Source organism: Neofelis nebulosa, chromosome 4 (assembly GCF_028018385.1).
Source record: "Neofelis nebulosa isolate mNeoNeb1 chromosome 4, mNeoNeb1.pri, whole genome shotgun sequence".
Taxonomy (NCBI): Eukaryota; Metazoa; Chordata; class Mammalia; order Carnivora; family Felidae; genus Neofelis; species Neofelis nebulosa.
The window spans coordinates 75,872,133-75,899,448 of NC_080785.1; the positions used below are offsets into that span (position 1 = coordinate 75,872,133).

At 37.9% G+C, this 27,316-nt stretch overlaps 1 protein-coding gene and 1 long non-coding RNA gene across 4 annotated transcripts in view; one reads left to right on the plus strand and one right to left on the minus strand.

Moving 5' to 3' along the window:
- The window catches only part of LOC131509436 (uncharacterized), a 70,437-nt gene extending 46,876 nt beyond the window's left edge, over positions 1-23,561 (plus strand). Inside the window, exons 4-6 of the long non-coding RNA XR_009260501.1 lie at positions 20,556-20,679; positions 21,834-21,884; positions 23,213-23,561. This is a non-coding gene — a long non-coding RNA (uncharacterized LOC131509436). The remainder of the gene's footprint in view (positions 1-20,555; positions 20,680-21,833; positions 21,885-23,212) is intronic.
- On the minus strand, positions 15,365-25,431 carry STEAP1 (STEAP family member 1). 3 transcript variants are annotated; one of them, XM_058725166.1, is made up of 5 exons: positions 25,312-25,431; positions 21,450-21,561; positions 18,687-19,199; positions 17,936-18,100; positions 15,365-15,813 (listed from the first exon to the last, which is right to left on the minus strand). In XM_058725166.1, exons 2-5 carry the CDS (start codon positions 21,528-21,530, stop codon positions 15,556-15,558), a joined length of 1,017 nt encoding a protein of 338 aa, XP_058581149.1. In that variant the 5' UTR covers positions 21,531-21,561; positions 25,312-25,431; the 3' UTR covers positions 15,365-15,555. The 3 variants fall into 3 exon arrangements, with proteins under 3 accessions (XP_058581149.1, XP_058581147.1, XP_058581148.1); XM_058725164.1 differs by having other exon boundaries at positions 21,450-21,535; positions 25,312-25,419; XM_058725165.1 differs by lacking the exon at positions 21,450-21,561 and having other exon boundaries at positions 25,312-25,409.
- Positions 25,432-27,316: the final 1,885 nt, after the last annotated feature.

Genomic DNA, 27,316 nt, shown 5'->3' on the forward strand with positions numbered 1-27,316 from the left:
AAAAACAGGGGAAACCAACAGGCACTCCAGCAAACGGACAAACTGTGTTGTTTATATGTGTTTTTACCACTATGAGTTTATGACCTGTAAACATTTTTCTGATAGTGCCCAATACACTTCAATTCCCTTCTCCTTGAAGTTTCTTTTCCCTTAAAAAAATGTTATCCTCTGGGCCATTTTTCTAAAAACATTTCTCCTTTTCTCTAACATGATCCTGAAGCAAACACAATACATGGCTTGGGGAAAATAAAACAGAAATGTAAAACAAGGAACTAGACTAGAATTAGGAACAAGGAATTAGACTAGATAATTGCTAAGATTCCTCTTAGCTCATAAATTTAAATGGCAAGTCCTAAGGATTTTGTATGTAGCATCACTGAACCCCTTTAGTAATAGTTTCAAGTACTTGTAGTGATACAATTATGCAAGCTATATTTTTAAATGCTTTTTCATCAAATTGTTGTAAAATTCTGTGAACACTTAAAAGGCATTTATGGGCTTGAAAGGGCTAACATGGTTCTTTATTAAGTGTCTTATTCATGGGAAGCCAAATCTTGATATTCAATAGCGTTTGTGCAACACAGAAAACAAGGAAGTGCAACAATGCAAAGAAAGCAGGTCCATCAGAGTCTTGCCTCATTCTCTTGTCTCCCTTAATCCATGCCTTGGATTCACTGAATGCTTTTTTTTTCTTTCAATTCTGGAAAAATCTCTTCCACTTGCAAGATTTGGTAGATGCCTGCCTTAGAGATTTATTATGTACTTTCCCTGCATCCACTTGAATATTTTAATGAAAAATAGAGGCTATCTTTAAAAATATTTGTTTTGGCAAGTGTAAAAGGATTAGCAAAAGCAGTGATACTTTTAATGATTTGTAAATTCACACAAGAGACTTGTTCATCGTTGGTGATACACTTAGCATTTTAAGGTTTTCTTATGCCACCTAGGAACGTTCAAAACACCAGGCTGTTGCAATAGTCACTCATCAATTGTTTAAAGAAAGTAGGGAGTTTCCCAATCAGCCGTTTCTAACTACACGGTACCTGGCTAACAGGGCTATTTGACTTTTTAATTCTGTTTGTATAAATAAAATGCAAACCAAGAGAGTATTGTGACTCAGTTGACTTCATAATTTTCCTTTCCCTCTGCCTCTCCAGCCTCCCTCCTTTTTGTTGACAGTTTGTTTTACCATAAGCTATTATAACATAAAGATATTATCTTTCAGGATAAAGGCAGAATGCCAAATTTGGAGGCAGAATTTTGGCAGCATTCTGGATGTTCTTAAAGACGATGTGCATTCTTCTTTCTTTATCCCCTTAGAGGTGAGAAATAAATCTCACCAGCTCTTGTGGAACAAATTTAGCTGAGCCCTCAACAGACAAAATGTTCCTTTGTCTATAGTTACCTCAGGGAGAAGATTCCTAAGCGTTCATTGTATAAGACTGTTTTGGAAATATTTTGCTGTTTCTTTTGGTATGATTTGTGCAGTATACTTGTGTAATTTAATAATAAAATTCCAGTTTTCATGTTGCAAATCTGGTTGCTCTAGTTTAAAATTATATGTTGAATTATGAAAATCAAGCCTTTGGTTTCCAGGGAGAAAAGTGATTTCTATCTTGGAATTGTTTAACTATACAGGCCTGGTGTATTTCCCACTCATATTTTCCTTCCAGAAAGTTGTCTGGAAAGCCATTCCTTCCCTACTGGTGACATTGCACAAATGTAGTGAAAACTTGAAATGATTTTGGTTTTCACTGACTTCTTATGCATTAGTCACACTTTCTGTCTTAGTCTCTGAAAAGAACAAAATGATAGATGTTTTTCAAAGGACTATTATGAAGAAAGAAACGTGGTTTGGGTTGACTAACAGAGATAGGAAAAGTGGGTAGTGTGCTGGTCTATATTAAAACAATTGCCCTCAAAGAAAATTCAGAAAAACTAAATTTGCCTTATTTAGGTAAAGACAATATTTCATTTTATAATCACTGTAATATAGATTTAGGAAACTCCAGTAAGTATTGAAAAGTTAGACATTAATAGGTTATTTTGCATTTGAATTTCAGGTTTTTAAAACAATATTTAATAAATTTCACATTATATTTGCTTTTTAGAAGATTTAAATTTTTTAAAAAATTTTTTATTTATTAAAAAAATTTTTTTAGTGTTTATTTTTGAGACAGAGAGAGAGAGAGAGAGAGAGTGGCAGGGTGAGAGTGAGGGAAAGGCAAAGAGAGAGGGAGACACAGAATCTGAAGCAGGGTCCAGGCTCTGAGCTGTCAGCACAGAATGACCCAAACCGAACTTGCACATTTACCTAACTGAGCCACCCAGGAGTCCACCCAAAATATTTTCTTTAAAGGAAGACATGGTACCGTTTGTTTATTATTTTTTTTAAATTTTTTAATTTTATTTAAATCCAAGTTAGTTAACATATAGTGTAATAATGGTTTCAGGAGTTGAATTTAGTGACTCATCACTTATGTATAATATCCAGTGCTCATCCCAACAAGTGCCCTCCTCAATGCCCTTCACCCATTTAGCCTATCCCCCCACCCAACACCCCACCAGCAGCTCTCCGTTTGTTCTCTGTGTTTAAGATTCTCTTATGGTTTGCCTCTCTCTCAAAACGCAGTGCCTTTTAATTTAAAAGCATACCTCACTATTTTGATGAGTCCACGGGATTTTGCTGATTATTCTAGGGTTGCTCTGAGGAGGAACGATTGCTAGAGTTACTGTTTAAATTTTACCTATGAGGCCCAGGGATCTGAAAACCAAGATGAATCAGGAAATCATGGTGGTGATTAATGGGGGTGTGAAACTGCTTCTAGCCTTCTGTCCCAACAGAAAGAAGAATTTTCCCACAAAGTATTTATTGGTAGTCATTGAACAATTCCTGGCCCTGGGTTTTCAGGTAGCCCTTTTCCCGGCACTATTACGCCCCTCACCCATCTGAAGCAAATTCAGATTTCCTGCCTCTGAGTGGTAAGCTTTGGTGAGGATTTCTGCAAAATACAGGGAAATGTGCTTGTTTTAAGTCTCTGGACTCTTTGCTGACACTTGCAATGACACAAATGCCCATCCTTCATCACAGAGGAGACCAAACACAAGCACGTAGAAGGATCAGCGCTAAGCTCTCAGCATGACACAGTGGCTACAAAGTCAGGGGCCCTGGGTCTCAGGCCTCTTTCTGACACCTGCAACCGTGTGATTCCGGAAAAGTCTCCTCTCTTTGGCCTCTGTGTCATTTGTAAAATGGGACTTCATGGAGGATTTACGATACAAAATTATGCTACTTATTAGAATTTACAGAAATTACTTTGGATTACAGATATGTAGACATTAGGAGGTGATTTTATAAACTCTGCTTCTTATGTGAGATGGATGTTAGACTGATTTTATATGAAAAGTTGGGCAACAGTGCATTGATATTTTGGCACCGGTTCATTTACAGCAGAGACCAGAATTATGATGGCCTCATTCCTGTCAGAACATGAAGCTTTAAGAGGAAAGTAATAATTTTAGAATCCTTAGCTCATTATTAATGACACCCCTTCGAGTTATACCATCTACTACCCAGCTTTTTTCTAAAGCCAAATTTTAGCACTGCATAACCACCTACTCTCTGCTCAATTGCTTGAACCTTAGATACTTTTTTCTCTAAAGTAAAGAATCTGTTTTTTCCCTATAGAAGTTTTTGGTTTTTCTCCCCCTTATCTTTGGTGGCCTGAGAGGTGGCAGGAATCCACACCTATACAGTCTCTAGCTCCAGACAATTTCTTTTATTATTTATTTTCTCTTTTTATTTTTTTCATTCCATCCTGCTAAAGCTTACATGAGAGGTATTTGAAATCACCCAGATGCTTTTCCATGTCTCTTAAATTTTCTTTAACATTTTCCATTTCATGAATTTTTTCTTTTGCACTGCCTTCTGGAAACCTGTAAATTAATCTTCAACTATATCTATTCTGGAATTCCATTCTTCCATTAATATTTGATTTTTTTTCCTTTTTGAATCCAGAGTATAAAGAGTTGGCTTGATTGTAACACCTCAGTTCACAGCACAATGTTGTTATCATTTGTCTGTGTAAGAGTCTTATTTCATTCTCTTGTTTTTCAAACCTTCCTCCCTGATTTGCATTCCCATTCTTCCTACCATTGTTTTTATTTAAGATGTTTGATGTATGTTCTTAAATGTGCATGTAATTCTGCATGCCAAAATATGTTGTGTTGTCTTCTCTGCATGCTTTTTTCCTGAACTGATAGATAGTATTGTGCTATGCAGCATGGCTTTAAAAAAATTTTGCAGTGAAGATCTAATTCCAAAGAACTCCAATTGCTTCTTTTTCTTTTCTTTCTTTTTGCTTTAGAGAGAGAGAGAGAGAGAGAGAGAGAGAGAGAGAGAAAGCACAAAGCAGGTGAGTGGGGAAGAGAGGGAGAAGGGCAGAGGGAGAGAGAGAGAGAATCTTAAGCCGGCTCCATGCTCAGCACGGAGCCTAATGTGGGGCTTGATCCTATGACTGTGGGATCATGACCTGAGCCAAAATCAAAAGTCAATCAATTGAGCTCAACCAACTGAACCACCCAGGCACCCAATTGTTTCTGTTTTTTATAGCAATCCTGTTTTTGCTAATGAATGTAGTATCTTCTAAGATCTCTCCAAATAAATTACTTATACTTATTTATATAAGTCTTATTCTGTTGCCTCCATTATTTTCTGTAGGGTTTAGTTGTTCTGTTATTTGAATAAGATGATCCTTTCTTTCTTTCTTTCTTTCTTTCTTTCTTTCTTTCTTTCTTTCTTTCTTGTTTTTAATGTTTATTTATTTTTGAGAGAGAGAGAGAGAGACAGAAGAGTGCGAGCTGGTCAGGGGCAGAGAGAGAGGGAGACAGAATCCTAAGCAGGCTTCAGGCTCTGAGCAGGCAGCACAGAGCCTGGCGTGAGGTTCGAACTCACAAGCCATGAAATCATGCCCTGAGCTGACAATGGATGCCTAACTAAGCCACCCAGGCACCTTTCTAATGGTGTTAATTTTCCTCAAATATTTGGTGATGATTGACTGTTCTTATTGTTGGTGTGGATCTATTTCCTTGGCCGCATGAGAATCTCTGTTTTCTTGTCTATGAAGGCAGGTTCCACTTTTGGTGATAAAGGGGAACACAGTGGAATATGTGGTCCAGAGGGCTGGTGTACTAGTTTTCTAAGCCTGCCCTAACAAAATACCCCAAATTGAGTGGCTTTAAAAAAGTAGAAATTTATCCTCCCACAGCTTTGTAGACTAAACATCTAAAATCAAGGTGTTGGCAAGGCCATGCAACCTCCAGAGCCCCTAGGAGGGCATCCTTCTTTACCTCTTCCGTCTTCTGGTAGCATCAGGAGTGTTTTGGCTTATAGCAAAGTAACCCCACCTCTGCCTCTGTCTTCACTGTGATGGTCTGTGTGTCTCTTTGTCTTCATGTGGCCTTCTCATTTCTGTGTCTCTCTCCTTTTCTTAAAAGGACACTAATCATATTGGATTAAGGGCCCATTATACTGCAGTATAACTTCATCTTCACTAATTATATCTGCCATCATCTATCTCCAAATAAGGTCACAGTCCGAGCTACCAGGGTTTAGGACTTTAACATATCTTTTTGAGGCACACAATTTTACCTACAACAGCGGGTAAGTAGCTTGTCCACTTAGTAAAAGTGGGCTTCCCATCCCTTCCCTTGTGACATAGTCCTGCTTCTGCAGTACCAGAAACTACTCTGGGAGTCTCTAATTCTGGAACTCAGTTTGGAGACCTGTGCATGCCAGTTTATCATGGTGCAAATGTTTGAGTCAGGATGACCTTCTATTTCTGTCCTCTGCTGCCATTGTGGAAGTCTTGCTGGACTCTGCTTCTCAGGCCCTAGCACTGAAGCCAGGAGCCTTTCCCAAAGTTTTTTAGCTTTGTTTATAAATGAGGTTTATGGCCAGCTGTTCAGATCTTTGGAAGAAAGGGTCACTGGCCAGATTCTCTGATTGGTCCTTTAATGACTCATCCAATGATTTCTCCAGGACTGGTTTGGTTTGGTTAGCTTAGAGCATAAAACTCATTCAGGGTTTTCTTAAGAACTTTTGCTTCCTTTTGCAATAGCTTGTATTTGAATCTTGTGTTGCAGCTTCTCCCACTTGTTTCTCTGTTAATCTGATCTCATCTGTTTCCCCTTACCTCCCCAAAATGTTTTTTTTTTTTTTTGTATTAGAAATTTCTAAAGTTTTCTGGTCCACAGAGACCACCCTTTCTTGTTTTCTGTTATGTATCCTTCTTTAACCACAGGTGTTTTTTAATTTCAGTGGCATTTAGTGGGGAAGGAGATAGATATATGAGTTTATGCTACCATCATGACACAGTGTAAGGTGCTGATCTAAACTAGAAGTCATCGAAGGACCAGATAGTAAATATTATAGGCGTTTGGAGCTATGAGGGCTCTGTTGCAATTTTTGACAATGCTGTTTTAGTGCAAAAATATATAGACAAGATGTAAATGTATGCAAGTGACTGTGTTTCAATAAAACCTTACTTAGAAAAACAGGCAGTGGGCCAGGTTTGGCCTATCCCTGAAATCAGTGGTTCTCAAAGTTATCTTGCAACAGAATCTATGGAAAGACTTGATAAAATACAGACTGCCTCCTCACCTCCAGTTTTTGACTCAGTGGGTCAGGGGTTAGAGGGGGTGTCCCAGAATTTGCAATTTTAATAAGCTCTCAAGTGATGTGATACTATTGGTCTATGGACCATACTTTGAGAACCACTCATCTAAATAATTTTTATTTCCTAAACACCACCATCTCAACCATTTTTTGACAATACAACTGTGTTCCTTATTCATCCATTCATTTGTTGGTTCATTCAAGTATTTATTCATTTATTTTTAAGTGTTTATTTATTTTTGAGAGAGAGAGAGAGAGAGAGAAAGAGAGAGAGAGAGCACAAATGGGGGAGGTGCAGAGACAGAGGGAGACACAGAATCCGAAGCAGGCTCCAGGCTCTCAGCTGTCAGCACAGAGTCTGATGGGAGGTTTGAACTCACAAACCACGAGATCATGACCTGAGCCAAAGTCGGATGCTTAACCAACAGAGCCACCCAAGTGCCCCTCAACTAGTATTTATTGAGCTTTTAATATGTGCCAGGCTCTGTTCTAGGTCACGAGAACCTTGTCATGAACTAGACACAGTGTCTGTTCCCATGAGTGGGGGAACCAGATGACCAGACAAACACAAGTTATATCTAAACAAGATACAATATTGGATAGTAATAAGAACTACACAAATGAAACCAAGGAAAAGGAGACAGTGATACAGGAAGAGAATGATGTTAGACAGGACAGTCAGGGAAGGTCATTATGAAGAGATGACATCTCAACATAGATGTAATGATGTAAAAGAGTTAATCATGGGAAAGGTAGAGATTTCCAGGAAGAGGGAATAGCAAGTATGACTACAGTGGCTTGGACTGATATGGGTTTTAGTAATGAGACACAGCTGGATACAAATTATATTGTGATGGTCGAGCCAGCAGAATTTGCTGATAAATTGGATGTGGAATGTGAGGGAAGAGCAGAATTAAAGAAACTCCTGAGTGTCCATCTTGGATAACTGGGTGGAGATGGGAAGGAGCTTAAGATTTTATTTTTAGAACTTTATGCTTGAGATGCATTTTAGACATTCAAATAAAGTTGTCAAGAAGGTAGTTAGATGTAATATGCTGGAGATCAGGTGAAAGGTCAAGGCTAGAAATAAAATAGAAATTTGGGACACATCAATATGCTTCCAGTGTTTTATATTTAAAGGCACAAGTCTAAAGGAGATCACCCACATTGTGGGTGTAGATAGAGAAGGGGGCCAAGGAGTTGACCTTGCTAACTGAGATGATGGGAAGACGAGGAACCAGCAAAAGACACAGAGAAAGCATGGAGGAGAGAGTATGATTTCTCAGACGCCAAGTAATGAAAATGTTTCCAGAAAGAGAGAGTCTCCAACTTGTCAAATGGTACTGGGTGAGCAAATGAGATGAGGGCTGACACTTGATCACTTGGTGATCTTGACAAAAGAGCATACAGTGGAACAGTGAGAGAGAAAGCTGTTCAGAATAAAAGCCAGAAAATGGAAGAAGAGGACCTATGACAGTAAACAGTCAATTCTCTCCAGTGACTTCTGCTTCTGGTAATGCTTGCTGAGTTATATGTACCAATACTGAGAACCACTAGAAAAACAAGCCTAATTATAAAAACTATTTGCCTGAAGGTATTGGATAGCTAACAAAAGGGTGAAGGATAATAAGTTTTGGAAGAAGAAAGAGACCCGGAGAGACAAACCCAGCACCAAAGTCTATTTTTTAATTAGATGAAGTAGCTGAGAGGTTGAGAAACTCAACAGGATTTTTAACAGCCTCAAGAGACTGTTAGGACAAAATATGTAATCCAGAGTATGCCAAGGGAGAGAGCTAGGTAGTCACCTTCTACCAGGTTTTGCATTTGAATCCCAAGGAACGGACTCTAAGTAATAAATATAAATCAAAAGTAGTTCAAGTCTGGCAGCGACTGTAGCCCAGCTTCAAATAATCTCAATTCTTAAAATGAAATTAAGGAAATCTTACATTGCTAGTGCTCTTAACTACCTGCCAGAAGAAAACATAACTTTGTTATGGAGTAAGACAACATAATTTAAAGCCTCAAATTATTTTTACAATGTTGTAATATACAGTGTCTGGCAATCAGTAAAATAACATGTTGTATGAGGAGATAAAATGACAGGAGTGAAAACCAAGGGTGGGGGAAACTCCTAATAGTAGAAATAGACTCATAGGAGCATCATGAACTTATCTTTAGGATTCTTAATTCATTCAAGGAGATTAAGGACAGATTAGGGAATCTGACAGGAAATTGTAAACCATGAAAACAAACAAACTGAAATTTTAAAACTGAATTTACGTGGTTATGGAAATTAAAAACTCAATGGATGGGGGGCACCCGGCTGGCTCAGTCAGAAGAGCATGTGACTCTTGATGTCGGGATCATAAGTTTGAGCCCCACACTGAGTGTAGAGATTACTTAAAATAAATTAATAAACCTAAAAAAACCCTCAGTGAATGGATTTAATAACTGATTAGACAGAGTTGAAGAGAGAATTAGTGAATTATGAGATTGGCAAAAGTGATTGCCAGAATAAAGTATAGAGATGAAAGGTATGGAAAATACAAAAAGAATGTCATAAAATAGGAGCTATAGTGAGAATATTGGCGTGAATAATTAGGGACCTGGAAGAAGCAGAGGAGAGAGAAAATGGGACATAAGCAGTATTTGAAAAGACAATGAGAGTTTTCCAAGTCTGTTGATGAATATCAAACCACAGATGCAAGAAGCACTAAAAACCTCAACTAGGATAAGTAGAATGAAAACCGCACAGCCCAATTATAGTAAAATTACCTAAAACTAAGACAAAAAGAAAAAAAATCATAAAGTAGCTGTAGGAAACGCATGAAGCAACAGAATGAGATTTCTCTTCTTTCATGACAACAGTGGAACTTTCTACAAAGTTCTAAAAAAAATAACTCCCAGCCTAGGTTTCTTTCTTTCTTTCTTTCTTTCTTTCTTTCTTTCTTTCTTTCTTTCTTTCTTTCTTTCCTTTTAGTATTTTTATTTATTTATTTATTTATTTATTTATTTATTTATTTTGAGAAAGAGAGAGAGAGAGAGGGAGTGGCAGGGAGAGAGGGAGAGAGAGAACATCCCAAGCAGGGATTCTGGCAGCATGGAGCCCAGTGTGAGGACTGATCTCACCAATCATGAGATCATGACTTGAGCCCAAGTCAAGAGTTGGACACTTAACTGACTGAGCCACCCAGGCACCCCTAAATGCTATCATTAAAAGCAAAGGTTACCAGATTGGATAAAAAATAATAACTGTGTGTTGCTCTCAACAGACACACCTAAAAATATGGGAAAACAGAAAAGGTACAAATAATAGGATGAGAAAATATATGACATACAAATATTAATCAAAAGAAAGCTGAATAGATTATTAATATCAAAGTAGGCAAGTCTTTGGAGGAATTTTAAGTTTTCTGAGGAATGGGTCAAGAACTAGAGGGGGTTCAAACTATTTTATTTATTGATTTTGTAATGCTCGCATACTGACGGGAAGACTACAGCAGAGATGTGGAGACTGATGACACAGGAAAGATGTGTATAAGCTGTTTGAGTAGAAAAAGGGATGGGATTGGTGCTGAAACAGAAGAGTTGGCCTTAGGGACAGGGACAATGTTTTACCAAGCAGGTGCCAGGTACCAGGTGCAGGTACATTGGTAGACAGATCTTTTTAGAAGATGGGACAGTTCTCTTTTGAGTACATCTATTTCCTAACAAAACAAAACAAAACAAAACAAACAAACAAACAAACAAAGTACCAGTTGAGTGTAGGAGGAGAGGTTATTAGGTTATTATTGTCGGAGCAGAGAGACAGCATGATACAGTTTTAACAAGAGGAAAAACAAACTGACTATGGAAATATACAAAGGCTGTAGGCTGAGGGTTGAGAGTTCATGTATCATTTGTTATCATCAATTTAAAGCAAAGCCTGTCAGTGTGGTAGTTGTATGTGTTTTCCAGACAAGCCCGTCTGGAGTGAGGATGAAGAGTAGGTGAAGAGTTTAATCTGTGCTCAGGTAAAGTGAGGTAAGACGTCTGCATAGTTTCTTTTTATAAACCTACATCTTCCAGACCAAAGGAGGCCTTCACCCCTCCCTCTGTCCTCTTACAGGTATTGGCAGTGTTGAGAAGTTTTAGTGTTGTTTCTGCTGAAAAGCACCTCTCGGCAAACCCCATCTGATCCACAGCTGCTTGTTCTCTGAAATTAGAAGGAGGACTACTTAGCGCTTTTGGTTCTCAGCTGTGGGCCTAGTTGCCAAACTTGAGAAAAGGGGAAGAACCCATTTTGAACTTCACATCATGGTTACATCTGTCTGCAGAGATGGAACAAGCAGATGCACTTAGATCCTGTCTTGTGGGATCCAGCCCTAGGGCCTGGAAGGATAAATCATTCCCTTTACCTGTGGGTCCTATCAGCGTTTCCCTTTTATTTATTTTTTTAAGTTTATTTTTTGTGGGGGAGATAGGGCAGAGAGAGAGACAGAGAGAGAGAGAGAATCCCAAGCAGGCTCTGCATTGTCAGTGCAGAGCCCGATGCAGGGCTCAAACTCATGAACCTCAAGATCATGACTTGAGCTGAAGTCAGAGGCTTCACTGACTGAGCCACCCAGGTGCCCCTCAGTGCCCCCTTTATGTTATCAAGATTTCCCTCCGTTACCTGAGAGACTTTGAGTAGGTTTCTGTGTTTGCGAATAAGTCATCTTTGACAAAAAGATTAGTTTCCTCTTCTGTGTAAAAAGAAGTGGTTTTCAAACTGTGCGCCTGCAGCCCGAGTTGTCACAGGGGCTTGGGAACAGGATGGAAGAAGTAACAAGGCACTTCTGGTTCTACAAGCCCACTCCAACACTGACCTCTCTTACACGCTGGGCTTTTGTTAGGGATTTTGCTTAAAAAGGTTGTATTAACAAAATGAAAATAGAACCTACTCTTCCAACTCTTACACTGTATAATTCCACGGTGTAAGTCCATTTATATTTATCTTTTGTGGTAATAGCTTCAAGTTACAAGACAGGGGAAGTCTGAAATCATTTCCCAGGTCATGGGCCAAGGCATCAGTAATCCCTGAGCTTAGCTTCCTGTTTCTCTGACTCTCAGATCTTGTCCAACCAGCCACTCCCTGATCTGGCTGATGTGCAGGGGAGTATGGGTTCTGGAAGATCAGCAGCTTCCTCACATTACAATACCGGCACTTATGTTTTCTTTTCCTTTTTCTCTCTCTTTAGTATTGTCCAGAAATACAAACATTTTGCTGAGGGAGCCTCATTTCAGTGAGGTCATGCCTCCGGGCAAGGGATTAGCAGCTCAGGTGATCTCATTGGTCTCTTCCAGGTCAATAACTTTACAGCTGCATGAACTGGCAACTTGTTCTTGGCACAGTTAAAGTGGGCATCCATTAATAGTTCTGGGAATGTCACATACTCACTAACAATAAACGTGAGGACCCCCTGACCAGCTGAAGAAGTAGAATTAGCTGAGAAGGGACTGAACTTTAGCCTCAGGTCATGTGTAATGGTCACAAATCAGTGATTCATTAATTTACTCAAGCACAGGATTATTTTCCACAAATGGATCAAATAATTTATTACCTCTTCAAAGGGCATCTTGAAAACACCTGGAAAAATTGGCATGAAGAAAGAGGACTTCTAATTAACCGAGTAAAATTTAACATTAAGTCCAAACTGGAAAATTTCTAACACTTGTGCTTTGAAGACCAGTTTTAGAAAAAGGAGCTACTAAAACGTGTTCATTTTCTTGGAAGACAATTCCAGAGTTAATGTTACCAATGAAAATCACATATTTTTGTTATTAATTTATATGTTTAATTTTACAGATCCTGTGCTTAATAGGCCATAATTCTTTACAGGCTTCCTCAGACATGTGGTCTATGGTCTGAAAATCAGATCAGAATCATAAATCTCTTTCGTATTATCTTAAAACAGCATTAAATGAATTTATTATTAAAATAATAAGAATACATCATTTTAAGTTTTTTTTTTTTTAATGAAAGACTGTAAAATTCCTAAAGAAAAAATGCTTACAGAAAATAAACCCTAGGTAGACTTCATTTTAAGTAGAAAGGAGAGCTGTGAGGAGAAAGACTTTGGGCTCCTGGCCTGCAGCTTTTCTAGGTACTGTTCTTTGTGCTTGGCGAGACCCTGTATAACTATGCTCCACAACCATATTAATTGTATCAGAAGTTTCAAAAAAGAAAATCAGCTTATCAAAGGAACAGGGAAATACCTTCGTTTCCCCCCTCCCCCATTGTCCAAAACGGTATGCCTTTCATAGTTACATGTGTATATGCTGAAACTGAAACACCACACCGCATGCCTTGGCAACTGAGATGATTGTAAACAGCATACAACATACGGAACACACTCACAGTTTTTGTTTTGTTTAAAAAATCTTCTCTTGTAGAATTCCCTGTTCTGTTTCATGGCATCATCCATCCATCCATTCATTCATTTATATTTATTTTTAAAATTGTAGTATAACATAAAGTGTTATGTTAGTTTCAGGTGTACAATATAGTGATTCAACAATTCTATACATTACTCAGGGCTCATCACGCTAAGTGTACACTTAATTCCCTTCACCTATTTCACCCAACTCCCCTTTGGCAACCACGTTTGTTCTCCATATTTAAGAGTCTGTTTTTATGTATGACTCTTTTTCTTTGTTCGTTTGGTTTCTTAATTTCCACATGTGAGTGAAATTATATGGTATTTCTCTTTGACTTATTTCACTTAGCAGTATACCCTCCAGATTGCATCCACTGCAAATTGTTTTAAGTGGCAAGATTTCATTCTTTTTTATGGCTGAGTAATATGTCCTTGTATATATGTATGCCACATCTTTATTTATCATCTGTGGATGGACACTTGGGTTGCTTCTACACCTTGGCTATTGTAAATAATACCATGGCATCATTCTTTTTTTTTTTTTTTAAATGTTTTATTTATTTTTGAGACAGAGAGAGACAGAGCATGAACGGGGGAGGGTCAGAGAGAGGGAGACACAGAATCTGAAACAGGCTCCAGGCTCTGAGCTGTCAGCACAGAGCCTGACGCGGGGCTCGAACTCACGGACCGTGAGATCATGACCTGAGCCAAAGTCAGCCGCTTAACCGACTGAGCCACCCAGGCGCCCCGCATGGCATCATTCTTTAAGTCATCCATGCTAACCAAATCCTAGAATTCCCATTCTAAATACCTTCTCCTCCCTCGCTCCTCATATTCTATTGGTAATGAATTCCTGCAAATTCTGTCTTCCTATCATATGTCATTAACTCTCCTACCTATCCTCTCAGTAACAATCTTCATTTAAAAAAATTACTATCTTTGTAATATTGTGGATTGTTTCCTAAGCTGCAGCTGCCATGATGTCTTGTTGCCAGAAGGCTGGAGCTCAAGTTCTTCCTCTCAGTCCTGGAGATGCTGCCACTATGCCATCACGAAATGCAGTTGAGAGGGCAAGCACTTGATTGCTGCATCCCAGGGCTGCTTGGTAAGGGTATGACATGTATCACATGCTTAGTTAAGTGCACCATTGTTATATCCCCCTGAAGGATCTGCTTTGCAATTCTAGAGCCCTAAATTCCTTCTTCTCTAATGGTGAATTATTTCTCAAGGGCACTACTTTCTGCTGTTTCCAATTGTGCCACTCTGAAGTCTTCTTCACTATCTGCAGACATAGATCTGTTTCTGTAAGTCTGAATCTCAATAGTGCATAGAACTCAAATTTATATTCCAGAAGCCTCCTTGGTCCCCATGTAATAATACAGAATAGTCCTTTGTAACAGAATAAATTTTTTTTTTAAATGAACACTCAGTGAATGTACTATTTTTCCTAATTTGTATCTTTAGCATTAGTTCTATTGTTTTTAATCATAACAAATCGTTTACCTACATAAAAGATATGGTTGGTGGTTAGTTTTGCTAATTATAAAAAACCTGTGAAGTACAGTCAATTGGGTTGCAGAGTCCTGACAGCAGATGTCTACGTTGCTCTCTGAGGAACAGGTTCAAGGTTTTACCAGTGTATTATGCTCAACTGAGTTCTACATAACTCATATAGAGAAGAGTGAATTTACTTTTTCTCCTGGAGAGCCTGAGCTTTATTTTGCCTGGACATATATCTGATATTATTGTTTCTTTACTTGTATAGACAGAATCTGTGTTTTTTTGTGTTTGTTGTTTCATGAATAACACCCAGTTACAGGAAAAGAAACTTCTTTTTGAATTTTTTTTTACTTTTGAGAGAAAGAGGAGAGAGAAAGCATGCACATGAGTGGGGTGGGAAAGGGCAGAAAGAGAGAGAGAGAGAGAGAGAGAGAGAGAGAGAGAGAGAGAGAGAATCTCAAGCAGGTTCCATGTTCAGTGCAGAGCCCCACATGGGACTTGATTCCATGACCCTGGGATCATGACCTGAGCTGCATTCAAGAGTCACATACTTAACTGATGAGCCACCCAGACACTACAGGAAAATGAAACTTCTTTAACAACAGTCATAAATACTAGATATACTTGCATGGTAGATTCAGATAATACATTTTTTAATGGCTCATGATATCTTTTAGTGAGTAGTAAGGACTTGTACTTCATGGCCTTTTGTTATTTATAAATATGCTATACATTCTGACAAATCAGATGCGATTGTTTTATTATGGTTAGTTCTACTGAACATAGAGAATGTGCTGAAGATTATTTTGTTTATTGCTTTGAATCAAACTACAAAGAACTACACATATTTCAAACTCATGACTCATAACCAAAGAGATACATGAAGACCCTCAAGTGGTCATTTTATTAAACAAATACAAATTTGAAATGTTTATGGTAAAATACATCAGTATCGAACAAAAATGTTTGTAAACAGTAGTTCTACAACTGGGAAGACATCTTGGTTTTATTAATTTTGGTGACATCTTCCCAACCATGTCTAATCTTTAGTATCTTCTTCCTCAAGCATGGCAGGAATAGTATGGCTTTACAAATCAGGACAACAATTGGAAGGAAAACAGCGATCATAAAAGTTGGAGGTGTATACCATATAAATTGTTTTATATCTACCCATTTATTCCAGGCGAAAATCAATGCATGTATAGTGCCCAGCAGAAGGCAAACAATTCCTAGCTTGCTCTGCAAAAGAAAAAAAAAGATTATGTTGGTGGGATTGGTTCAGTATGAGTTTATTTTTTCTGACCTTTTCTGGATATATTCTGCTGCTTGGCAATTCTTTCATTCACCTGTGTTTATTTCCCTATCATATTTCTCAATAATGTCCACTCACATCTTTCCATTCTTTTCACATATCCCCGCCTTACTTTGGGTAATGTCTTTGTCCCCAGGTTATTTAAGAGAATCCACAATCAATCTCCTCTCAGTCTCAGCCAATCAATAACACTGTCTTCCTTTTCTCCACATTTTGTTCATTTGTCTTATGACATTTATTTGATGGCACTTTGTCTCTTGAGCATTTGCCTTCATTCTATCAAGAGACATCTACGATCAGGGACTCTTACTCATCACAGGGTCCCTGCAGAATCAACACAATGATTTGTGCATTTTGGGTGCTCAGTAAATACTAATGGGTTGACTGAAGATTAGTGCAAAAATCAATTTGGTATTAGTGATCTTTACCAATTATGAAAGCAACTAAAGTAAGTGACTCTGATTTTGGTACATGGATACTAAAGTGAATAAACTTGGCCCATGTTAAAAATCAAACATCCTGATAAAGTAGAAAAACACCAACAATTATTTCCATTGTTTGAACAACACATAGAGACATGAAGATGTGAAGAAAATTTTCAACTTGCACTGGGATACCCGGCACTATCCAGAAAAAGTTGCTTAAAAACAGTTGTTCACCTACGTAATTTTATGGCATTCTGACAATAGCTTTTCCAGATAAGTTTTGACTTTGATTCATTTTACTGGAAATGGTCATTAGCCTGCCAGAATGAATCCAACTCACAATTATTCAGCAGTAAGCACTCTTAAGCCCCAACGAATACAATCAAATAGCTAAGTTTATATTTTCAAATATAAATCTCCAAGGTAAATCATGCAGTAACTAGTTCTTGAATTGTAAGTGAAAAGTTTCTAGGTTATTAATTGAAAAATACATGTGATTGGCTGAAGATCAAGTTAACCAAGTGTGTACTGTATTCTTATTATGGGTTAGGTATTGTGTACATAGTGGGAATGGGCTGGAATGTCAAGATGCAGTGTGTGAATTCCTAATTAAATCTGAGAAGCGATGCTCAGCATATGTGTGACAGGCAGAGCAAATGTAAGAAGAAAGTTATTTAATGAGGAATGGAGAACTCTAATGCCTCTCATGCTGAGCCTACAAAATCAGCAAATACTGTGCTTGGAAAATGTGGTGCCATTTCTAAGCTCCACTGGAAAAATTCAGATGGAGACATATTTTCCAACCTCATCAGATGTCCTGATAAAGTGTCTGTAGAAGTATATGTATAGACCTGTAGAAGAGATAGTGGGGAATGTCTGACTTTGTGGGAATTTCCAAAAATGCCCACCCATGAAAGCTAAAGCAATATACTTTAAAAAATCTTGGCAATGCCTGTGACTAAATTAAATGTAGTCCCTTGACTCTGGTCAGACATGAATCCCCCATGTGAATTCTGGCACATTGCTCTTCTTAGGGTGTAATCTACCACTAGCAGATTAACCTCAGTAAATCTGAGACAGTTTTGAATTCCAAGAATACAGCAACTTCCAGTGAGAGAGCTACATGAAATGGAAGTTGGAAAAAGCAGCCTTTAAAATTAGATATTAGAATATCTTCGGTAGATAAAACTCCGCATTTCAAGGAGAGATGCTTTTTTTATGGATAGTACCAAGCTGTGTAACTTAAAAGGCATAAATAAAATCAGGGGACAGGCAAAAGAATATTTTCATTTTGGGGGAACTTAAAAACTGTGGATATTAAATTCCTAAAATATCACCTTTGTAGTTAGTAGGTGAATAGAAAATTGTCTAACAAGTTTCAAGTGTTAGAATATTTTTCTTCGAGTAATGCCTTTTTATTTATGTCTAGAAAACACGTCTATTTAGAAGCAACAGGGAAAAATGATTGGAGAGCACGTTATTGATTGGAACAAGTGTGGGATTTTTGCTATTGGAAAACCATCTGTCACTTTTTTATGGTGTAAAGTCAATATACTTGATGATATTATAAGCACAAAAAGATTTGCCTCTCTGAGGGGCCAGAGTTCTTTTATATATAATTTACCTGGATATAGTGAAATTCTCTCCATGTCAGAGAGTCGCTCACAGATGGAATAGATGTCACAGCTAACAGAGCCAGTATTGCGAGTGCCACAATTCCCAGAGACACATAAATTTCCATTCTCCAAACATCATGCTCAATCCAGGCATCTTCTTTATTTTGTTGGACCTACCAGAGGGTAAAAAGAGGAAAGGCATGCAAACAACATTGGTTTCTGGCAGATGAGCCTCCTTCTTTCTACATTCCGTCTATGACAGGAGGGCCTACTAACTTGGAGCCTCCACAAATCTGTGACTTTTTTTTGCATTCCTCTAAGCGAAGTGACATAGGAGACATCAGTCTCTTTCCTTGAATGCAACATTTACATAATCTGTTTTATTAATTTATGTAATAGTTATTTGATGCTTAGAATTGTAATGTGCATGCTTGTGTGGTGAAGAACAATTAGAGTTACAAAGTAATCTCATGAGGGTGGCAGAAGGTTGCTGTGTGGCCCTGTCCATGAACAAAACACGTATTTATGTTGTTCAAATTGTAGTTTACTATTTTCAACTGAAAAAAAAAATCCTCAGCGTAAAACTATTTATAACAAGCCCCAATGAAGAGTTACACTAAAACATTTAAAAATGCAGATTACATTCCCAGCACAGCATTTCAAGACAGGTTTGGGGTATTGATATTAAAATAAGATAGAGTTAATCTGTAGATGACTTAGACTTTTTAGTTTAGTGACATTATCAATATTGTCACCTACCTGTTGATATGCCCAGTTTAGCAACTTGTATCTGTAGGATCGCCTCATTGGATAGGATAAACTATAGATTGCATGCAGTACAGCAAAAAAGAAACTGAGAAGCCCAAATTGTTTTCTTGTTAACATCCATCTATCCAACCAATGTGGAAATTTCTTATATTTGGTTCCATTATGAAGCTGTACAATTGCTGCTATCACACCTGGCAAATAAACCAGTGCCAAGAGGGTGATGGAAACCATTGGCAAGACTTTGTTGATGACCAGGATTGGAATTTTATAAAAATAATGTTGATGGGAAGTTACAAAAGGGTGAATTATTTCCCTCAGAAGAGTGTAAAGAAAAGTCAGAGATGATACGATAGCAGCAATTTTAATTGGCAAGCGCCACTTTGGAAAGAGTTCCTGTTTGTGTTGAAGCTCCGCGGGGCAATCAAATTCATCAAAATGGGTTGTTTGGTGCGTGTGCAAAGGCACAGGTCTTTTTAGCATGCTGGTCTCGCCTGAGTCCTTATTCTACAATGGAAAGAAAATAAACATTTAAAAATTAAACAAAATAATGGGATTTCTCTTCAACTAATTACTTATTTTGCTCATTGTGCTTATTAGTAAAAAAGGACATTCAGAACCTTGCTTTTGGACACTGGTTAGCTGAAGATGTCATAGTCCTATGTAGCACTGATCATAGGTAGACTTAGCTATGTTAGGATTCTCCGTTATAAATTTTTAAAAAATTTTTATTTATTTATTTTTTGAAAGAGAGAGAGAGAGAGAGAGAGCGAGAGAGCGAGCATAAGTGGGGAAGGGTAGAGAGGGGGAGAGAGAATCCCAAGCAGGCTCTGCACTGCCAGCATAGAACCCAACACGGGGCTCAATCTCACGAACTGTGAGGTCATGACCCAAGCTGAAACCAAGAGTTGGATTCTTAACCTACTGAGCCACCCACATGCCTCTAGGATTCTCCATTAGTTTCTGTTACTCATTTTTCTGTAAGACAGAAGGATATATGCTTTGTTAAGACTGAAGATATCTCCATTAAAGCTCACACCATTGTGTTTCTATGTTGAAGGCACCAAATAGAATAATGTAAGTGGGAAACTAAAATTGAAAAACTTAAAAAAAAATTCAGGAATCCTCGGTAAAAATAATACTTGTAGGTTACATAGATAGTTGTATTTGTTTTATAATATTTTTATTGGTTACTGGGCAACTCTCCACAAAGAATTAAAGAGTGAATTCTTCATTAAGTCAAGTACAAAGGATCAAGAAGAATATAGTCATTACAATTATGAAAATATCTAATTTCCATCATGATATACTTTGATTTTATATTTCTAAAATATCTCATTTGTGTAATTAGTGATTGACAACTACTCTATCAGAAGGTGCAAAGTTTATATAAGTAGTTAAATCCCATAGGGATGATCTATTTCCTAAGAAAGTTATACTTTTTTACCCAGTTGCATTTCTAAGCAGTCAACAACTCAAAAGAAGAATGCTTTGAATATTTGGTCATTTCCCCAACTGACTGATATACCAGCAAGGTAAAACAAAACAAAACAAAACAAAACAAAACAAAACAACACAACACTTCTAAATAAGAACTTAGAATGTTTCATATTGTATTGCTTTAATTAATAAATTTACTTTTTCACCCAGTATGTTATTTCTCATTTCTTAGAGCTCTATATGTAGAACCATAAAATTTTAGTGCTCAAAATATTAGTCATGATCTTGTTCATTTCCTCATTTTATGCAGAATAACCTTAATTCACATAGTTCTCTATCATTTTTAGTGTTTAAAAGTAGCCTTTTGCCATTTGACTTTTATTTTCAGTGATAAATCACTGTTACATCCAATGCTTTTTCCAGGTGCTCCATTTAGAAGGGAGTTGAGCATGATACAGCTTCTGTCATCTCTGCATGTTAAAACAATCTAAGTACAATTGACTGAGATCAATTTTCTGGTTAATGATGAAGATTTATAGAACAGCAGGTAAGATGGTTAACTTGAAAAATGAAGATGATTTTATTTTATGCACACTTATTTTATAGAATGTGTGCTAGTACTATCTTATTATTCCCATTAAAATAATTAACAAAAATAATATAAATAAGTAACACTAATATAATTATTATATATACTATTTTTCCTATTAAAATAATTAAGGTAAAATAATTTCTGTAACAACTGCAGGCAATACCATTTAGAAAGGTGAAAAGGGTTTGGAACAAAAAATTTCCAACACTTTTTCAGTCGAGTAATGTAAGGTGGCACAAAAGTGGGACAAATGATTCTTATTCCAAAATGGAATTTATTTGTTTAAATGGTGAATCACCAATTAACTTGATGATCTCTTGGTAAGCTGCCATAATACCTATGGGAAAAAAAATGCATGCTCACAAAATTACTGTTATATGGGCACTGGTGACTCTTTCTACAAATTTAGACCCACAGTATGTTAGAAGGAATTGGAAGGGCCTTGGAGATGAACTAGTCCAACCCTCTCATTTTATTGAAAAACCAAGACCCAGGATTTTCAGTGACTTATTTGAGGTTATTCAACTAAGTCCATGACAAGTCAATCAAGGTAGACTTTCTCTTACATACCACACTATACCTTCACCCATCACAATATCAGTGACAGGAATCAGAGTCAAGATATCAGGCAGCTAGGGTGAAAATCACTTTTACAACCCTAGGAGATGGAGGACAGCATTAAAATCATGTTTCTAGATTTTAATTAATTATTATTATTATATTACCAAATAATCATCTTCTTCTAGATTTCTCCTAGGTTTCATTGTCCAAGGTTCTTGGTTTGTAATGTCTTGTCTGTTCTCCATTAATTCTGTAAAATAGAATTGCTTCAGCCACCTATGAAAACACAATTATCTTCTTTGAGTCTAATGTTGGATAGATAGGGCAATATGAAAAATTTACTCACATTAGGACGTGAGTGGCCTAGAAAGTATAATTAAAATACAGATAGTGACTGATTTACTATTTAACCTCACATAATCTGTAAGAATCTCAAACTAGTGCCCTTGTGTCAACAGTAACTGCTTTTCTTTGTTGACTATTGGTGCAATGAGTGACAAACATGTCTATAGGGAATTCAAAGAGTCAGATGTCACCTTTTATTTTAGAAGAAGTTGACTCCTGGTGCTCATTTAGAGGAAAGCCAACTCTGCTCAAAGGTAAATAGAATTAGGAATGTTTTTTTGTTTTTTGTTTTTTGTTTTTTTTTGAGGCACAATGCTATCAGTAGAGGTTGGAATTGGCTGATGTAAGATTATCCTTTAGGAAGTTGTGTTGAATAGACTTTTGGGGTTGATACTGGAATCTGAAATAATTAAATGACTTTATGGGGACAATGTATTCTGAGGTTCAGACAGTAAACAGAACAGACGCTTTTGGAAAGGTGGACCCTGATAGTGGCATAAAGGACCAAAAGCTGTATGTTCAGAGTGTCATTTTCTCATTGGAGTAACGGGTTGGTTTTTGTAGGTAAGACATGAACTGTTAGTATATTTCCACAGGGGTTGTTGAATCGTGTTCAATCATTGACATGCCAATTCTCCAAACTTCCTGCCTGACAAAAGAATCTCTTTCTTAACACCCTTTACAAGTCCTCCTCAGGCTTGGGGTGGCATTATTATTATTTTTTTCTTAAGGAAGAGAAACATTACAGTATTATTCACTGTTTTTTATTAGTTTTAAATTTATTTCTGAGGATTACCTCACCAATTTGCACTTCAATGAGAAAAACAGATTAGATATACAACAACTTGACTGACAGAAACATTCCAAGTGTTCCTGAATTTTAGACCACCTATAATACTTTATTAAGTGCAAAGTTGTTTCCAGGAGTAGCTTAAAATACTTTAAACATTCTCCAACTTTTATTTATTAAAAAAAATTTCTTTTAATGTTTTTATTTATTTTTGAAGGAGAGAGAGACAGAGCATGAGCGGGGGAGGAGCAGGAAGAGAGGGAGACATAGAATTTGAAGCAGGCTCCAGGCTCTAAGCTGTCAGCACAGAGCCTGAAGTGGGGCTCAAACTCACGAACTGTGAGATCATGACCTGAGCTGAAGTCAGATGCTTAACCGACTGAGCCACCCAGGCGCCCACATTCTCCAACTTTTAAAGGTTTGCTTTTCTCAAAAAATAAAGAGGAGTCATCTTTATATAATGCCAACCATTTGCCTTTGTTGAAGTGCTCTGAGAACATTTTCCATATATTATCTATCTTGACAATTTGCAGTGTTCATGCTGAGGATATTTGTTTTGTTCTGCCCACATTTTCTCCATTTGGAGAAATGGCCCTCCTTTGGCATATGACTCAGTCTTGGCTAATCACAGTTCTCTGTTTCCTTGATGGCACTGATTGGCTTACAGATGGCATACAACCGTAGTTGAATTATTAGAGTCCCTCTCTGAAGTGGAAGATAAAGAGATGTCTTTAACATGTTTTTAAGTTGGGATGATTGGAGCCTTCTATGCTTTCTTCTACATGCCATAAGGAGGAAGATATCTTCAACAGAACAGGAGAAAGCCAACACACGAAAGTACAAGCAAGAAATGGGGAAAGACACAGAAGAGTCCTGGTGATATATTTTAAGTATTTAGAGTTCCGGAGACCAGATAATGAATTTTTCAGTCACACAAGCCAATACATTTCCTTTTTTGCTTTAGTTTCAATAGGGTATCTATCACTGGCATTTTAAAGACTCCTGAGTAAAGCATATGCCAATCATCAGATATTTATGGAACTCAACTTTATAATAGACACTGAGGAAAAAGAAATGAGACTTTATGTCTGTTCTGGAGGAGCTCACAGTTTATTTCCTTAATAAGTATTATTCCAAATCATTTAGTGATTTAACCAACATTATAGAGTACTCTGGGAGGTGGGTGTGTGTCTACGAATAAGAATAGAAGTTTTATCTACTGTAATCGAACAAAATATAATGCACTATGTTTAGATGTTTTAACTGAGTTGTAGGATGGCAAAGATGTTAACACACAAATCTACACTCATTCAATATAAACTCATTAATTCTATTGTGAACAATAATATTAGGCAGTGGGAATGTGAAGTTAAATGAGATGGAGCCTCTGCTCTCAAAACCTCAAAGTCTAGGGGAGAGGGCAGAAATTTCAACAACTAACCGCATGGTAATGCAATGAATTCTAAAGGAAGGCAGTTTTATAGACAGATTGTGGCACGGAAAGGGTGAGGGCTCTCTTGCAGACCTGGTCCTGGGGCGTCAAGCAAGTTGGCAGCATTTGCTGAGTGAGGGCCACTTCATACAGAATCTGGGTGAAAAGGCAAAGTGGCCTTGGAGAAGTATCCACCCATTCATCTGCACTGTAGGAAGACCATACTGAAGAGCAAGGCCAAGGAAAAGTCCAGGGCAGTGAGGGAGCCTGTTGGCTCTGTGGTCCACAGTTAGATTTGTGCCAGAAACCAAGAAAATAAAATACCAGTCAAATCAAATATGTTGGTTTCCATCAGACATTAACCAAATGTATAATTTAAATTCTACAGTAAAATCTTTTCATGAAAGAGAAAAAAAACCAGGAAACTACATAGTGTTCAGATGTTTGGAACTCCAGATTTGACCCAAAGTTCTCTAACTTTCATCCCATTTAAAAAGCAAAACATATTTTTGATGCGACTGTTCTGTTTTGCTGTACCAGGATGGCTGCTGACCTGACGTTCCTGCTAAATATTGACACAGCCCAACTGACTCATGTTTTTGTCAAAGAGTTTAGAATATGAAGAAACTGGATGACTAGAATACAGTATGAATTGCTTTGCATTTCCAAACCTTCTAAACTTTCAAGCATATACTTGTTTCACCACATTTAACTATGTAAAGAGATGTTTTTTTCACTGGGCTGTTTTTTTTTCTTTTTTTTTTTTTTAAAGCATTGCTTAATATCTGTGTTAAATAAATCTTAGTCAATGTCAGGATATTGTGGGATTTTTTTTTTTTTTTAATACAGGGAAAGAAATTTAGAAGTGTTTGTAAATGTTTATGTCTATAAATCCCTTCTGGTGGGTTTGACCCATGACATATATGAAGCCTTGATCCACTATTTGGAGAGAACTTGAATCTCAAACCAGATCCTGAAAGAGTAGGACTAATGTTCCCAGAACTTAAAATGAAAACTTCCTGTTACTAGGAAACCTGAAGTCAAGTCACACGATTTTAAGCACCATGTACCATTCATCAATGCTATGCAAACCCGCCGCGATTTTGCCAAGCTGGAAAACTTGCCATCAGAACCCAACCGAAGGACAAACTTAATGACCCATCATACTCCCCAAGCCCCTAGCGAAAAGACTTCCTTGTGAGTCCCTGGCTCCCAGCCCCTGGACCGGCCACAACGGAGCAGTGTGCTCCGGGGAGAGCTAGGCAGGAGGGCAGCGCGTCCTGGAGCCGCGCATAAGGGGAGAATTGAGCTACACTCGCCCCGGAGCGCCTCCGCCCCGGGGCTGGGAGGCTTGCAACCCGCTACACCCTTCCCGAGACTTGGGAGCCCGCGCCCGCCCTCCCAGGGGCACCCGGAGACGGGGAGCAAGCGGCGAGCTGGGACGATTCTAGGGACTCACCCGCTTCTAGGCGCAACCGTCCGGACGGTAAGTTGCGGCGCAACTGCTGCGGGGAAGTGCCAGCCCCACGCGGCGTCCGAGCCCTGGGAGTCCAAAGCCTGCACTCTGGCTGCAGACCCCGCCTCCGTGTCAGTGGCCCGTCCAGCGCCACCTGCAGGTGCCTGGAGTCCGCGCGGCTCCTTGGAGTGGCATTCCTCGGAGGTCCCAGAGACCCAATCAAGGGTATCCCCACATTGCAACCTGGCTGCTCCCAATTTTCTTTCAAATGGCCCTGTCTCCTGCCTCAGGTCTGCTCCTCGGCCTCCCACTTTGGTTAATCTAAGTAACGAACACTGGTGTAATTCTTTGGAGCAGTGGTGTTCAAACTTTAATGCGTATCACCTGCAGGCCTTGCTAACACACTGATTGGGGCCTCCCTCAGGGTTTCCTGATCCTCAAGCCTGGGATGGGACCCGAGTTTCCTCATTTCTAACAAGTTCCCAGGTGATGCTGGAGCACTCTCAGATCACACTATGACATGGACTGCTTTAGAGCTTAGCTAGTCCATTTAAAACTTCGCAGCAAGTGACTGCTATTTACAGTTGAGGAATCCGAATCTGAATCTCTGAGAGTGACTTGCCCCCTAAATTGTGCAAATCTTGCACGCTAAACTGCACAAACTCTGTCATAAGCCCTTCAACTCCATGCTAGCTCCTCTTCCTCGCCTCTGATATATTAAAGCCAACTTCCCATACCTAACCCAATCAGGTACTCCAAACTGAAATTAAAGCTACTGTCACTATTTAAAAGTGTTGGGGTGTTTTTAAAAAAATGAGGGTTATGGAGAAAGAGAATGTGTGCGGGGGATTTAACTCTGAGTTGGAACCAGCCTCAGGGTTAGCGGGTCTGAAACCTGAATTGCAACATTTGGGGAGTTAGTGCACAACATCCCCAGAGCTAACCTGATTAGAAAAACAAAGGAAGATAAACTCTCAACTGCAATTTCATGATTATAATCAACTAAGGGCTGTGCCTGTTTTAATATGTATTTTTTTTGTACTCATTGACTTTCCACAGGGTAATATTAAAGCCCTTTGAAGATTAAATTACCATGGACTGACGCCTTGTGGTAGAAATAGAATCTTACACTTTATTTCTAGTGAAACTAGAAAATAATCACTTAAAAAAGTTTTGGAAAAAAAAAATCTCTCTGTATTTATTGCACAAACCACAAAGAATTAAGAATGAGTCTAAGCATTGTTGAATTTTTCAAATGATCTTGGGTTTTAAATGATTGAGCAAAGCAATATTGCTTTCATTTTTTAAGCTTTGGTAGAACAAAGGTCATTCTCTTTTTAATAATATGTTTTGCACATGAAGAGAATAAGGAAGTTATTATTATATTAATATAAGTTGGCTAATTATAGAAAATTCCAACTAAAACTGTTTTTCTTCTTCTAATTAAAACCTGTAAAATCAAGCCCAAATGTTTTGTTTTATACTTAAACTAAAATTTTTAAAATTAAATTAAGCTTAATTTAATTTAGTTTAAATTCAAGTTAGCTAACATATAGTGTAGTATTGGTTTCAGGAGTAGAATTTAGTGATTCATCACTTACATATAACACCCAGTGCTCATCCCGACAAGTGCCCCTCTTAATGCCCATCACCCATCTAGCCCATCTGCCCCACCCACCTCCTCTCCAGCAACCCTATATTTCAAAGTGAAAAGATTGAAAATATGAGGTTGTTTACAAATTAGTTTGTAGATATTATAAAGGCAACACAATGTTGGATTAAAAAACCATGGTATTAAAGAACTTCTACTGAGTCATCAGGGGTTAGTTAATATTACAAATGAAATTTCTGCAATTTTTGCATACAAATGACCTGTGATTTGGGTATGAGATAAAGAAAAAGTGTTTTGTTTTTGTTTTGTTTTTTTTGAGAAACACAAAGCCAAAGCATGTAAAATGTTCTGAGTCAACCTCTATATAGCACAAACTTTTTAAAACCAGTATGATTT

Bases quoted from the DNA above. Each gene is read 5' to 3' on its own strand.
- STEAP1 (XM_058725166.1), bottom strand. From the start codon at position 21,530: ATGGAGAACAGACAAGACATTACAAACCAAGAACCTTGGACAATGAAA. The intron at 19,200-21,449 runs GTAATATAATAA...TTTCCATTGTAG, and splicing joins TAGAAGAAGATGATTATTTG to AATAAGGACTCAGGCGAGAC. The intron at 18,101-18,686 runs GTAGGTGACAAT...ACCCTCTGGTAG, and splicing joins TAAACTGGGCATATCAACAG to GTCCAACAAAATAAAGAAGA.